Raw genomic sequence first — 14,408 nt, forward strand, 5'->3', positions numbered from 1 at the left:
GCTTGGCTGCCACGCTTGCTGTCTGGGGATGAGGGGCCTGCCAGCATCTTTATCTGCAACCCTTCAGAGAAGTAAGAAGGCAGATGCGCCAGGACTACTTGGCCAGGCGGCTTTCAGCATTCCTGGCTTCGGCCAGCACTGTTCTGGACAACGTCTAAGCGGGGAAAAAGACATTTTCCATACCTCTCTCACTTTTCAAAAGCAGAACTCCATGGAGGGTCTGCATGTTTTGGGTGGAGGTTTGCTATGACTTTTGCGCCATTCCCCGTGTTTCACTGCCAAGAGAGCCTGCGGCTGCTGGCCCACGGGGTGGTGCTTCGGGGAGAACTGGAAGAAGGTGCTCGCTCTGGACAGAGGCAGCCCTGCAGGCACAGGCTGAGCAAACGGAGGCCCTGGATGGGAGGAGAAGGCCACCCTTACTTGGGGCAGATGCAGCTCCGAGAGGGGGCAAGGAGAGGAGGGACCCGCCTGGGAACAAGCACCGGCCCCAGCGGGTGCCTCTGAGTAAGGCACCAACTGCCCAGTGGTGCATGGTTTGCAAGGGTCCTGTTGATTGGCTCAATACCTTGGTTTCTGTTGGTTTTGTCCAGAGAAAACATGATGTGTGTAAGCTGTGGGTTAGGTGGATACACACACATGATCCCGTGGGCATTGTACTCATTTTCATTCATTTATTCACATAATGAAAGGCCACTGAAGGTCCACTACTACCAGACACCGTCCTAGGCCTGGGCTTCCTGCTCCACCCCCAAGGAATTTATCACCTACAGGCAGGAAAGGACATCAAAGTCAGAGGAGTAAAGACACAACTCTAAGTTGTAACGAGTATCATAAAAGAAAAGAACGGGTGAAGGCGAATGGCAGTGGACCTAACTTAGAATAGGAGAAGCAGCACAGGCCTGAAGAATGAGGAAGAGAGGGAAGAGGAGGGGGACAGAGAAAAGCCACGGCAAGGGCTGACAGACCCAGTTTTTGTTTCAAAGACATGACTCTGGATGCTGTCCAGGGAAGAGACTGGAGGGACAAGAGGGACTCAGAGGCTGCTGGGACTGTCCGGGTGAGAGGCAGGGTAGGTGGGGTGGCCGGGCTCACGGTGGTGGGAGCCAGGAAGCAGAGAAGTAGATGAAGCCCAGGTGTGCCCTGGGGGTGCGTGGATGGGACTGTGGGCGGCTGGGACACGGAGAGGAGGGCGAAGCAGAGGTCAGGAGCGACTCCCAGGCTACTGGTCGGACAGAGCTAGGGGAGACTGGGAAGGGGCAGACTGGGGGGAAGACGAGGTGCTCCGTTCTGCTCCAGTGTATTCTGGAGGCGGGGCCAGAGGGCAGGAAGCCTGAAGAGCTGCGTCCTCCTCTGGATCCTCCCACTTACTAGTTTGGAGCCTGAAATCACCAAAGTGCCCCCACATAGATGAAATCAATGCACTCGTCATCCTGGCTGCTCCTTAAGACAGATCTGGCCAATACTCGGCCTCCTTCTTACAAATGAGGACCTGTGCCATTAGCTTGACAAAGATTTTTCTTCTTTTCCTTTAAACAAGGCTATGTGGGGGAGTCTGGACATTCTTTCGCTCAACAAATATTTCCTGGGTGTCTGACTCCACATTCTCTTGGTCCTGAGAGTGGCTGGCAGCAGTTCTGGGCCTTCTGGAGTCTCCAGGTGCCCTGGCCCCGTGTTACTGCCCCTTGCTCGTTGGAGGGTTTGACAAAGTTAAAAATCACACACTGCACAAATATAAAAAGTTGTCAGTTATTCCTCTCTGTGAAGAAGATACTCTCTTAACAGACGTCCACTAGACCAATGTGAAGGAGTCATCAACACTCTCCATGCCTCCACGAAGGCTCTGACCATGGCCTAGGGCAAGCTGATGGCCTTCCCATGCTCTATGCACCTCTGCCCCGCTCCTCATGGAGTGTCTGTCAGGAGGTGCCCCCAAATCTGTTCATGCTAGCACTTAGTTTTAAATCACCTAATTTAATCAACCATGTAAGCCAGAGAAATACAAATGTAAAAACGGTTGTTTCTAATAAAGCAACGATGGATGCTTTGGGAAGACTCAATAAAAGCAAGCTGGTAAAAATAAAATACTATTGAATTAGGTGTCGGTGAGGCAAGTGTGAAAGATCTGATGAAAAAATATAAAGCTAGAAGAATCCTTCGCTCAGACTGCTCTCTAGGTGATTTTTAACTGACTGCTCCACTGCAAAAAAACCCAAACTGGAAAAGATTCGTTATGGGTGCTGTTTATGCAAGAAAGGCTCCCGGGCAGGCCCATCTGTAAACCCATGCTCCAAGACATGACCTTGGCCTGACCTCAAAAGATCAGTAACTGAATTTACATTTATAGCTTACATTAAAATGAAATGTCAAAAATGTGTAATTTTTTTTAACGATTCCCCTCTATAGCTAATTTTTTCTATTCATTGACAAACTACCAGGCTTCTATTGTAGTTAAAAAAAAAAAAAAGGAAAACTTCTAATAAGACGCTTACTCCACATCATACGTAAAAATTTATTCAATATGGACCCAGACCTAAATGTAACAGCTCCAACTATAACACTCTTAAAAGAAAACACAGGAGTAAATATTCACAATTTGGGTTTAGGTAAAGATTTCTTAGATATGGCATCGAAAGTACAAGTAATAAAAGAAAAAGTTGATAACTGGGACTTCATCAGAATTAAAAACTTGGGTCCTGCAAATGATATCATCAAGAAAGTGAAAAGACAAGCCACAGAATGGGAGAAAATATTTTCAAATCATATATTTGACAAGGGACTTGTAACTAGAACATATAAAGAACTCTTACAACTCAATAATAAAAACAGAAATAACTCAGGCAAAGGATCTGAACAGACATTTCTTCAAAGATTACAAATAGCCAGTAAGCACATGAAAAGGTGTTCGACATCATTAGGCATTAGGAAAATGCAAATCAAAACCACAATGAGGACTTTCCCTGGTGATGCAGTGGTTAAGAATCTGCCTGCCAATGCAGGGGACAGGGGTTTGATCCCTTGGTCTGGGAAGACCCCACATGCCGTGGAGCAACTAAGCCCGTGCATGCACCACAACTACTGAGCCTGAGCTCTAGAGCCCGTGAGCCACAACTACTGAGCCCACGAGCCACAACTACTGAGCCCGTGCGCCTAGAGCCCGTGCTCCGCAACAAGAGAAGCCACTGCAGTGAGAAGCCCACGAACCACAACGAAGAGTAGTCCCCACTCACCGCAACTAGAGAAAGCCTGCGTGCAGCAATAAAGACCCAACGCAGCCAAAAATAAAATAAATTAAATAAATTTATTTTTAAAAAAAACCACAGTGAGATTCCACTTCACACACATTTGCTTGGTTATAATCAAAAAGACAGACAATATCAAGTGTGAATGAGCATATGGAGAAATTTGAACCTGTATGCACTGCTGCTGGGAATGTAAATGGTGCAGCTGCTTTGGAAAACAGTTTGGTGGTTCCTTAAAATGTTAAACACAGTTACTTATACGACCCAGCAATTCCAATCCTAGGTATCTACCCAAGAGAAATGAAACGTATGTCCATACAAAAAGACCTCTAGGGCTTCCCTGGTGGCGCAGTGGTTGAGTCTACCTGCCAATACAGGGGACACAGGTTTGTGCCCTGGTCTGGGAAAATCCCACATGCCGTGGAGCGGCTGGGCCCGTGAGCCATGGCCACTGAGACTGTGCGTCTGGAGCCTGTGCTCCATAACGGGAGAGGCCACAACAGTGAGAGGCCCGTGTACCGCAAAAAAAAAAAAAAAAAAAAAAAAAGGACCTATAATGTGGATGTTCATAACAGCTTTATTCATGATAGCCAGTGTCCCAATGGGGGAACGTCCGTCAATGTCCAAAAAATATCAAAATGTTCACCAACAGGTAAACGGATAACAAAATGTGGTAATCCATACACTGGAATACTGTTCAGTAACAAGGAACAAAGTGCTGATACACACTGCAACATGGCTGAATCTTAAAAAGATTATGTTAAGGGAAAGAAGCCAGTCACAAAAAACCACAGATTATGAGATTCCATTTATATGAAACGTCCAGAAAAGGCAAAGCAGGGAGGTAAATTAGTAGCTGACTGTGCTGGGATTGGAAACATAAAGAGACTGAAAATGGACACAAAGTATCCTTTTTTGGGGAGACTGAGAGGTTCTAAAATTCTGATGTTGTACCACTCTGTAAATTTATTAAAAACCAGTGAAACTTGAAATGAGTGAATCCACATACTGCGGAGCAACTAAGCCCGTGCGCCACAACTACTGAGCCTGCGCTCTAGAGCCCGCAAGCCACAACTACTGAAGCCCATGCGCCTAGGGCCCATGCTCTGCAACAAGAGAAGCCACCACAATGAGAAGCCCACGCACCGCAACAAAGAGTAGCCCCCACTCACTGCAACTAGAGGAAGCCTGTGCGCAGCAACGAAGACCCAATGCAGCCAAAAATAAATTAATTAATTAATTTTAAAAATTAATTAAAAGCATTCATTTCATTTCCTTCATTGATAAGTTTGAATTTTTTACGCCACAATATTTTCAACCCTCTTCAGACTTGAACAAACATTTCCAGGCCTACTGTTTCTAGAGAGGTTCTTAGGTGAGACCTGGAAGGGATGAAGTACATTATTCTTTAGAGATTTCACTTATTCTCTGCGAGAGGGTTTCCAGAAGGGACCAAGAAACACTGAGAATCAGTGAATAGAGCTGGCTCCTCTGAAACAGCTGTGGAGGTTTAAAATGTCCAAGGAAATCATCATTTTAGGTAAACCACTGAAGATCCCTGTTCTCTAAGGGGGGAAATATTCCAGTGGTAAAATGAACTGGAAAAACTGATTAGGACCTGAAAACAATTAAAGATAGGTAATTCTGAAACATATTTTATCTTGATATTTCTCCCTTTGAGAATTTCTTCAAAACAGATGTTGTAAACTTTTCAGAAAGACAATTATTTGTTAGGAGAAAGTAGTCTTAATTAGGATACATGTCAAGGAAATACAATTATTAATTTGCCTAATTAAAATGAATATTTGAACATGCCTGAGGATTGTGAGCCTTCTCAGGTGAGACACGTACAACTTACTTTCTATAAACATCTGTTGACAGAGCCTAGCAGGTTGTGTTAACAGGAAATGGATGACTGAAGCCAGGCCTCACATACAACACTCCCGGAAGAAGTGCGTGGGAATACTGTTACTCAAAAACTATCAGGGGGAAATGGTGTTAAAGTGCTTGCCATGGACTGTTTGTGTCCCCCCAAAATTCTTACATTGAAATCTAACCCCAAATGTGATGATATTTGCAGATGGGGACTTTGGAGGTGATTAAATCCTGAGGGCTTAGTACTGGGATTACTGCCCTTATGAAAGAGACCCTAGAGCACTCACTCCCGCTTTCCTCCATGGGAGGACACAGCAAGAAGACAGCCATCTACTATAATGATGGTTACATGTTATCATACAGTACATGTACATTGTACATAAAACGTACAACTCTAAGAGCGCACTGTGAACTGTGGTGAACTGTGGACTTTGGGTGATTAAGTTGTGTCACTGTACGTTCAGCTGTAACAAACATACCACTCTGGCGGGGGATGCTGACGATGGGCAGGCTGTGCACGTGTGTGCACAGGGCATGTAGGGGAACTCTCTGTACCTTCCGCTCAATTTTGCTATGAACCTAACACAGCTCTAAAAAATAAAGTCTTAAAAAAAAGAGAGAGAAAAAAAAAAGACAGCCATCTATGAACCAGGAAGAGGGTTCGCACCAGGCACTGAATCTGCAGGTTCCTTGACCTTGGACTTCCAGCCTCCAGAGTGTGAGCAATGTATTTCTGTTGTTTTAAGGCATCCAGCCTATGGTGTTCTGTTAGAGCAGCCTGAGCTGGGTAAGACAGCACTCTTTCATTTACTTGACAAGCTTCACTTGAGAAACAAACTGTTTAATTCTGGAGGGGGCTTCCAGGAGGGAGTGTGAGGGTTATCAGGGTTGTGATTTGAGGCACAGTTGCTTGAGTTCAACAAAACCTCTTTGAGAGGCAATGTGTATTTTGGCAAGAGACAGAAAAAGCCAGTTCCTTTCCTTTCTCTTCCAAACCTGCCCTTGGGGCAGCTCTACCAGCTTACTACCTGCCCACAGAGCCTGAACTGGCAATGGACCCTCCAAGAGGATCGCTCAAAGTCACCAGCAACACTAATAGGGAACTAGGACCCAGGTAAGTCAGTGACAGCAGTAGAGGCAGCTCAGGGGCAGACTAGGTGCTCAACTTCTAGTGAAGGGTTCTGAGCCTGACCCTCCAAGGCCAGGCCTCTAGAAGCCCTGAGCTGTATGATGCATACTGGGCATGCCCACTGGGGCTGCTCAACCCACAGAGGAGACCAAGTGCAGGCCCCACTTCTAGAAGTCCTGGATCATTTTCCCTCCTCCTATCTCAATTTATCTTCTCAGTCTCTCTCCACCCGCTTCGCACCCCACTCTTTTCCAGGTGAGCACCTCTCTTGCTCTCTGGTCCCACGGCAGCCCTGGGGCAGCTCCAGTGGGCTAGGAAGCTTCACACCTCAGCGCCCCCATCACCTCCACCAGAAGCCCCACCACCACCACCACACGCCCCTCCAGCTGCTGGAAGTCAACAAATTCAAAGTGAACAATGTGTGCCTTGGAAATGTTGCTTCAAGACGAGTCGCTGAGCTCCAGCTTCCAATCAGATTGCACCCCAAGTTCCTCGCAAGCAGAGACTCTTCTGTTGTTACTGCTGCAGCCAGACCATTCTTTCCAAAATGGAAATCAGATCATGTGTCCTTGTGTCCTCACACGTGCAGCTTAAAGACAAAACCTCCCCAATGACCCCTTCCCCATGCTCCAGTCTCATCCTGCACCACCCAGCTCCAGACTCAGGAGCTTCTTTCTCCCCTCACCCTTCCCTTTCCTGCCCCACCATGTCAGACTTTCACACTAGCTCCACCTGTGGTCTACAACGGTCCTCCCCCTCCCTTCAGAGCCCAGGAACCTCCTACTCATCCTTCAGCAATCAGATGACACACCCCTTCCCCAGGGGAACCCTCCCTGCAGGGCCTAATTAAGATGCCCCTCACTTCCTGACAAGTGAATCTCCTCACTTCCCTGACACTTGCCACAGCTGGGATTTATGAAGGTTTGTGTGATTGGCAGGTTAATGGTAGGCTCTCCAAGTAGCTACATGCCAGAGGTGAGGAATCATATCTGGTTTTCACTCATCACTGCACTCTGGGATCTAGCACAATGCCTGGGACAAGGGAGGTGCTTAGTACATTTGATGAGTGGGCAAATGGATGAACCAATAGACAAATGGATGGACAGACAGATGAAAAGATGGACAAATGATGGACAGACTGGTGGATGGACTGTCTGGTAGATAGATGGATAGACAGAAAAACAGTTAGATAGAAGGAGGGAGAGATGGTCGAAGAAGAAATTTGTTCCCAGGGCCAACCCCTCTTCTGAGCCCTCAATGCCAGCTTTTCCCATCTCCTCAGATATTGCTCTCCAACAATTATCCTGCCTTTTGCATTTTTCAACCCCAGATCCATCTCAGACCAATCATGTGACCTTGGGCAAGTTGCCTAGCCTCCCTGAGATTGATTTTCTCCCACTGTAAAAAGAGGGTAACCCTAATAGCTAGCTCAACAGGACTACTTTGAAGATTACATGAGATAATCCACATACAGCACAGAGTATAGTGTCTGGCACACCGTAAACACCTGATAAACGTTAGATGCTCCTGCTGTTCTTATCACCATTAGTACTACCGCAAACCCTTCAGTCCTCCTTCAGCATTGCTCCTCCTTCAAACTGCTACTACCCTATGTCTACCCTGGATCACCAAACGGCTCCAAACAGAATCCTGCCTTCGCTGACTGCACATCCTCAATCTCCACCATTCCTCAAAAGCCATGCACCAGGCTTCCTCCTACAACTGTACTGAAACTGTCCTGAAGGTGACATAACAAACCTGCCATCCTCTGCTCAGCTAACACTCACCTAGATGTCTGCAGCATCTGAGCCTGTGGACCACCCTGCCTTAAGCCCTCCTCCCCAACTTTGGTACCTTTGGTACCAAGGCTGGCTCCTGGATTTATCTTCCAAAATTTCTGGTTGTTTCCTGCTCTGAGACCTTCAGTGTGTCTTTTCCTTCTTCTGACCCCCTAAACGATGGCACATCCTAAGGTTACACACACACACACCCCGTCCACTATTCCACACCTTGCCCCTCAGGAATGCCACCGACTCCTACAGCGATATCATCTACTTGCCTCTCTGTGGATGGCACCCACACCTCCATCCCCAGCTGTGCGCCGCACCCTGCAAGTTGCCTCAGATTTCCTGACTGCACCTCAAAGCCACCACTTCCCAAATTAATCCCATCAAACCTGGCCCGACTCCTTACTCCCTGATTTCAATTAACAGTCTCACCATCACCCAGGACCAATGCTTAAAATCCCGATTCCCAGGCTTCCCTGGTGGTGCAGTGGTTAAGAATCTGCCTGCCAATGCAGGGCACACGGGTTCGAGCCCTGGTCCAGGAAGATCCCACATGCCGCGGAGCAACTAAGCCCGTGCGCCACAGCTACTGAACCTGCGCTCTAGAGCCCGTGAGCCACAACTACTGAAGCCCACGTGCCTAGAGCCCGTGCTCTGCAACAAGAGAAGCCACCGCAATGAGAAGCCTACGCACGGCAACAAAGAGTAGCCCCTGCTCGCCCAACTGGAGAAAGCCCACGCACAGCAACGAAGACCCAACACAGCCAAAAATAAATTAAATTAATTAATTAAGAAAAATAAAGCTTAAAGAAAAATCCCGATTCCCACTGCAGTGGCCTACAGAGCCCACCAGTTGCCGAGAATTATTTTTTGTGCCACAGCTCTGTGCTTAGATTATGAGCCCTTGCCTTCCCCTTGACTTTTTTTTACTCATCACAAGATACTACAGAGTGCAATAGGAACACAGTAAATACCTCCTGAACTGAAAAGAGACAGTGCAGAGTCACAAGGAACTCTCATACCCTGCTAGTGGGAGCATAAGTTGGTGCAAACATTCTGGAAGGCGATTTGACAAGACCTAGCAAAGCTGGAAAAGATCATACCCTACAACTCAGAATTTCGCTCCTCTGGGCACATGCCCTGGAGAGATGTTTCCCGGTATCCACAAGAAGGCTTGTACCAGAATGTTCATAACAGCACCGTTACCAAGACTGAAAAACAGAAATAACTGAATGTCCATCATACCAGGATCCTAGCAGGAAATAGCTGGCATACTCAAATCAGGATAATTAAAGGAGCGTTCAGTAGTCCAACACAGAAAAGCAGAACTACATCTGAAAGGAGGGAGAAAGTGGTTACCCAAATCTGAAAAGAGAGTTCCAGCAGAAAGCCTACCTTGAAAGAAGCAGTGAATTTCAGGTAAGGAATACAGTCAGATTGAGGCAACCCCACAGGGACTAAACCAGGGGAATAAACACCCTGACAACTGTTTTCCCCACCCTCTAATCTCCAGTCAGGACGCCCCACCGGCTGAACCCAGCAGCAGGCCAGAGGGCAAGGAGCCCCCGGATGAAGCCCAAAGATGTCAACCTCCTGGGGCGTGGCGGAGCAGGGAGAGAGTGGATATGGAGAGGCAAGAAGATCCTCCGCATATCCAGCAACAGAATGTATCAATATATGCTGATACAATGGCTACTGCCCAGCAGGAAAATGAGCAGACTAGAGCTACTTAGACCAATATGGATAAATCCCCAAAACCTCACATTGGTTTGAAACTGAGTGGGACCCTGTGGGGCCCGCCAGGGCACAAAAGCCCTTCCACCTCTCCCATTTCTTGTTTGCAGATAAAGGCTTTAGTATCCTAGACCTTCCCTGAGCTCCAAGGGCAGATTCAAGGAGTTACTAATTAGGGAAGTGAGGAAATGCAGAAACAAAGGAAAAGCAGTCAAGAAACAATAGTTCAGCGATAAAAGAGTCTCAGTTCCTAACTGGACAGATACATGTAAAAGAATGAAGTTAGAACACTCCCTAACACCACACAAAATAAACTCAAAATGGATTAAAGACCTAAATGTAAGGCCAGACACTATCAAACTCTTAGAGGAAAATATAGGCAGAACACTCTTATGACATAAATCACAGCAATATCCTTTCTGATCCACCTCCTAGAGAAACAGAAATTAAAACAAAGATAAACAAATGGGACCTAATGAAACTTAAAAGCTTTGCACAGCAAAGGAAACCATAAACAAGACAAAAATACAGCCCTCAGAATGGGAGAAAATATTTGCAAATGAAGCAACTGACAAAGGATTAATCTCCAAAATTTACAAGCGGCTCATGCAGCTCAATATCAAAAAAACAAACAACCCAATCCAAAAATGGGCAGAAGGCCTAAATAGACACTTCTCCAAAGAAGATATACAGACTGCCAACAAACACATGAAAGGATGCTTAACATCACTAATCATTAGAGAAATGCAAATCAAAACTGCAATGAGGTATCACCTCACACTGGTCAGAACGGCCATCGCCAAAAAATCTACAAATGATAAATGCTGGAGAGGGTGTGGAGAAAAGGGAACCCACATGCACTGTTGGTGGGAATGTAAACTGATACAGCCACTATGGAGAATACTATGGAGGTTCCTTAAAAAACTAAAAATAGAACTACCATACGACCCAGCAATCCCACTACTGGGCATATACCCTGAGAAAACCATAATTCAAAAAGAGTCATGTACCACAATGTTCATTGCAGCTCTATTTACAATAGCCAGGACATGGAACCAACCTAAGTGTCCATCAACACATGAATGGATAAAGAAGATGTGGCACATACATACAATGGAATATTACTCAGCCATAAAAAGAAACGAAATTGAGCTATTTGTAGTGAGGTGGATGGACCTAGAGATTGTCATACAGAGTGAAGTCAGTCAGAAAGAGAAAAACAAATACCGTATGCTAACACATATATATATGGAATCTTAAAAAAAAAATTGGTTCTGAAGAACCTAGGGGCAGGACAGGAATAAAGACGCAGACGTAGAGAATGGATGTGAGGACATGGGGAGGGGGAAGGGTAAGCTGGGACGAAGTGAGAGAGTGGCATGGACATACATACACTACCAAATGTAAAATAGATAGCTAGTGGGAAGCAGCCGCATAGCACAGGGAGATCAGCTCGGTGCTTTGTGACCACCTAGAGGGGTGGGATAGGGAGGGTGGGAGGGAGATGCAATAGGCAGGAGATATGGGGATATATGTATATGTATAGCTGACTCACTTTGTTATAAAGCAGAAACTAACACACCACTGTAAAGCAATTATACTCCAATAAAGATGTTTTTTTAAAAAAAAGAGTCTTAATTCCTTAGTCTTATAGTTCCCTCAAGAGATGTGCCTAACAATCTGATACAGTCTTCACGTTCTGCAGGCCCCCACCCAGGTGAGGGATGGTAAGTACCTGCCGAGACCCCAGACTGGTCAGAACCAGAAGGCTGATGCTTGAGATTCCTGGACCACCATCCTGTTACCTCACCAGCAACCAATCAGAAGAAAGTCATTCACCCTGCAGCTGGCACCCCAAATGTTGCCTTTTAAAACTCTTCCCTGCTTCTCCATTGGGGATTTCCCTGGCGGTCCAGTGGTTAGGACCCTGTGCTTTCACTGTCAGGGCCCGGGTTCAATCCCCGGTTTGGGAACTAAGATCCCACGGGCCACGTAGCGTGGCAAAAACAAAAACAGAAACAAACCTCTTCCCTGAAAACTACAGGGAGAGGTCGGGTCTTCTGAGTACAATTTACCTGTTCTCCTAGCTTGGCCCTGCAGTAAACCTTTCTCCGCTCCAAACTCTGATATTTTGTTTGTTTGGCCTCACTATGCATGGGGCGCACAGGCTTGGGTTTGAAAACAGGTTGAAAAAGGCATATTAAAATATTTAGAGAATGGTCACCACAACAGACTGTATTTTCTAAAATCCACCTCAGCTAGATTTCTGGCCTTACATGCTCTTCCAGAACCTTGCCACCCCCCACCAACAGCTGCAAAGAAAGAAAAGAATAAGGCTTTTGGACAGGAGTTACAGGAGAAACCCACTTTAGTAAGGGTAGCCAGGGAAAATCTGTCTGAGAAAGTGACTGAACTTTAAATAAAGTGTGAAGGTTGAGAAAGTGCTATTAGCTAGGCGAGCAAAGAGCAAGCACAAAAGCCCTACGGAAATAAAGGACTTGGACTTTTAAAATTGGAATTAAGAAAACCAGTGAAGCAGGAGAACTGGGCAAGGGGAAGAATGGCGAGCATGAAGCAAGAAAGGTGAGTACAAGTCAGATCACGCAGCGTGCCTGGGGTGACTGCCCCGGGGTGACAAAAACTGGAATTTGACCACGCAACAAAAGACGCAGGGAGGACCAATAAAACGGGCAGCAATGGTCCCTTTTATAGCTCTAGGGCTAACATGCACTTAGCACCTAGCCTATCAGGCACTTGGATACAGAAATCCTTTTAATCTGCTAACCCTCCCCTATGCGGTAAGTATTAACAAACCCATTTTCACAGCGAGGCAGATTATCTAAATCCAAAATCCAAGCACTTAACCCCACACGGCTCTTCTGCCTCCCCTCTCCAGTTCTGATGGGCACTGCTAACATTTTGGTGGATGACTCCTATTATAGAAGGTAACCATGATTATGGAGTATAAACTACATCGTGGTGAATGACCATAATAAAAATAACCGCATCTCACGTGCACCCAGCGCTTATCCTGTGCCACACACAACCTCGCTGCGATTACTCCCCTTTTACAGATGAGGAAAGTGAGACCAATACTCGCTGAGCAACGTGTCCAAGGCAGGGCTTTGAAACCAAGTCCAACTGCAGAGCCCACGCTATTAACTATGCTTTGCTGCCTCACTCTATCTTCTCTCAGGGAACCTTGGTCAAGGCCAGCGAGGCACCACGACCGTACCCCTTGCCCAGACACTCTTCTTTCAAAAGCGCCCCTGGAAGCCCCAAGTGCGGGCGGTGCGGCCTCTATTGCGGTCCCCAGCCCCCGGGTGCAGCCCCCGCTGGGGTCCGGCTGGAGGCGCACATCCCGACCGAACGTTCCCGCCAAAGGTTCCGCAGCCCTGAAACCATCCCCTTCCCAGGCGAAGGGCAGGCAGTACCTGAGGAAAACGCGTCCAGGGTCCTGCCCCGAGCTCTGCGGAAAACACCTCCCGCCTCCGCAGCCGACATGGCAAGTTTTCCGCCTCGAAGGTGTCCACTGCGTAGGAGGGAACGGCGCGACTCCTTACCGCTCAACTGCCGCTTGGTGCCTGCCCGGCTGGGGGCTGCGCCCTCTGCTTGGGGCGGGGCGGGGCCGGCGGGCGCGCGGGGCTCGGTCGCTCGGGGCGCCACTAGTGCTGCCTGAACGGGGCGGAAGCGTGAGGGGCCCCTCTGGGATCGACTGGGGCTCCTGGCGAGGGAGCCAACTTGCCTGGCGCCTGCGTGAGCAGAGTGAGTGCCTTTGGACTCAAGGTTTGGGGGGGCAGCCATTCCCTAAAAGTGGGGTCTTCAGGTTTAACAAGAATACAGGGGCTTCCCTGGTGGCGCAGTGGTTGAGAGTCTGCCTGCCGATGCGGGGGACACGGGTTCGTGCCCCGGTCCAGGAAGATCCCACATGCCGCAGAGCGGCTGGGCCCATGAGCCATGGCTGCTGAGCCTGCGCGTCTGGAGCCTGTGCTCTGCAACGGGAGAGGCCACAACGGTGAGAGGCCCACGTACCGGAAAAAAAAAAAAAAAAAAAAAAGAATACAGGACGCCTAGTTAAATTGGAATTTCAGATAAGCAATAAATGATAAGTATGTGCTATGCAATTTGGGAGATGCTTGTGCTAAATTTTTTGTGGTTTATCTGAAATAATTTAAGTGGGGACCTGTATTTTATCTGGGAATCGTACCTTACGGTCCAAAGGACCCGGCCTTGTCCTTGGAGGACTCGACAGGACAGTCCTCCGAGCCACCAGGTGTGCCCTCTGTCACAGTTCTGAGGCATATTCAGTTTCCTAGTCATCATCACCATCATTCCATTTCAAACCAAGTCCCCCTAAAACTGAGCTCCCTTACTGAATTATGATTAATCTCACTATGCCAAATTTTATTCTCTTTCTTGTCTGGCCCCTGTTCCCCTCAGGATTGAGGACTGTCAAAGAAAAGGGGAGATTGAAACCAAGCAAGACACTGTAGGGCCTTACTGGGTACAAAAGCCCCACTGTGTCCCCTATTGCTTTTTTTTTTTTTAACATTTTTAAAAATTTTATTATTTCTTTATTTATTTGGCTGCGTTGGGCTTCTCATTGCAGTGGCTTCTCTTGTTGCGGAGCACGGGCTCTAGGCG

General features: G+C 47.3%; 1 protein-coding gene across 1 annotated transcript in view; it reads right to left on the reverse strand.

Annotated features, from left to right (window-relative positions):
- CPPED1 (calcineurin like phosphoesterase domain containing 1) overlaps window positions 1-13,382 on the reverse strand; it is a 116,059-nt gene extending 102,677 nt beyond the window's left edge. The window contains exon 1 of the mRNA XM_032603755.1: window positions 13,199-13,382. Within this exon, the coding sequence (XP_032459646.1) occupies window positions 13,199-13,268 (70 nt within the window). The 5' untranslated portion in view covers window positions 13,269-13,382. The remainder of the gene's footprint in view (window positions 1-13,198) is intronic.
- Window positions 13,383-14,408: the final 1,026 nt, after the last annotated feature.

Source organism: Phocoena sinus, chromosome 15 (genome assembly GCF_008692025.1).
Source record: "Phocoena sinus isolate mPhoSin1 chromosome 15, mPhoSin1.pri, whole genome shotgun sequence".
Classification (NCBI taxonomy): domain Eukaryota; kingdom Metazoa; phylum Chordata; class Mammalia; order Artiodactyla; family Phocoenidae; genus Phocoena; species Phocoena sinus.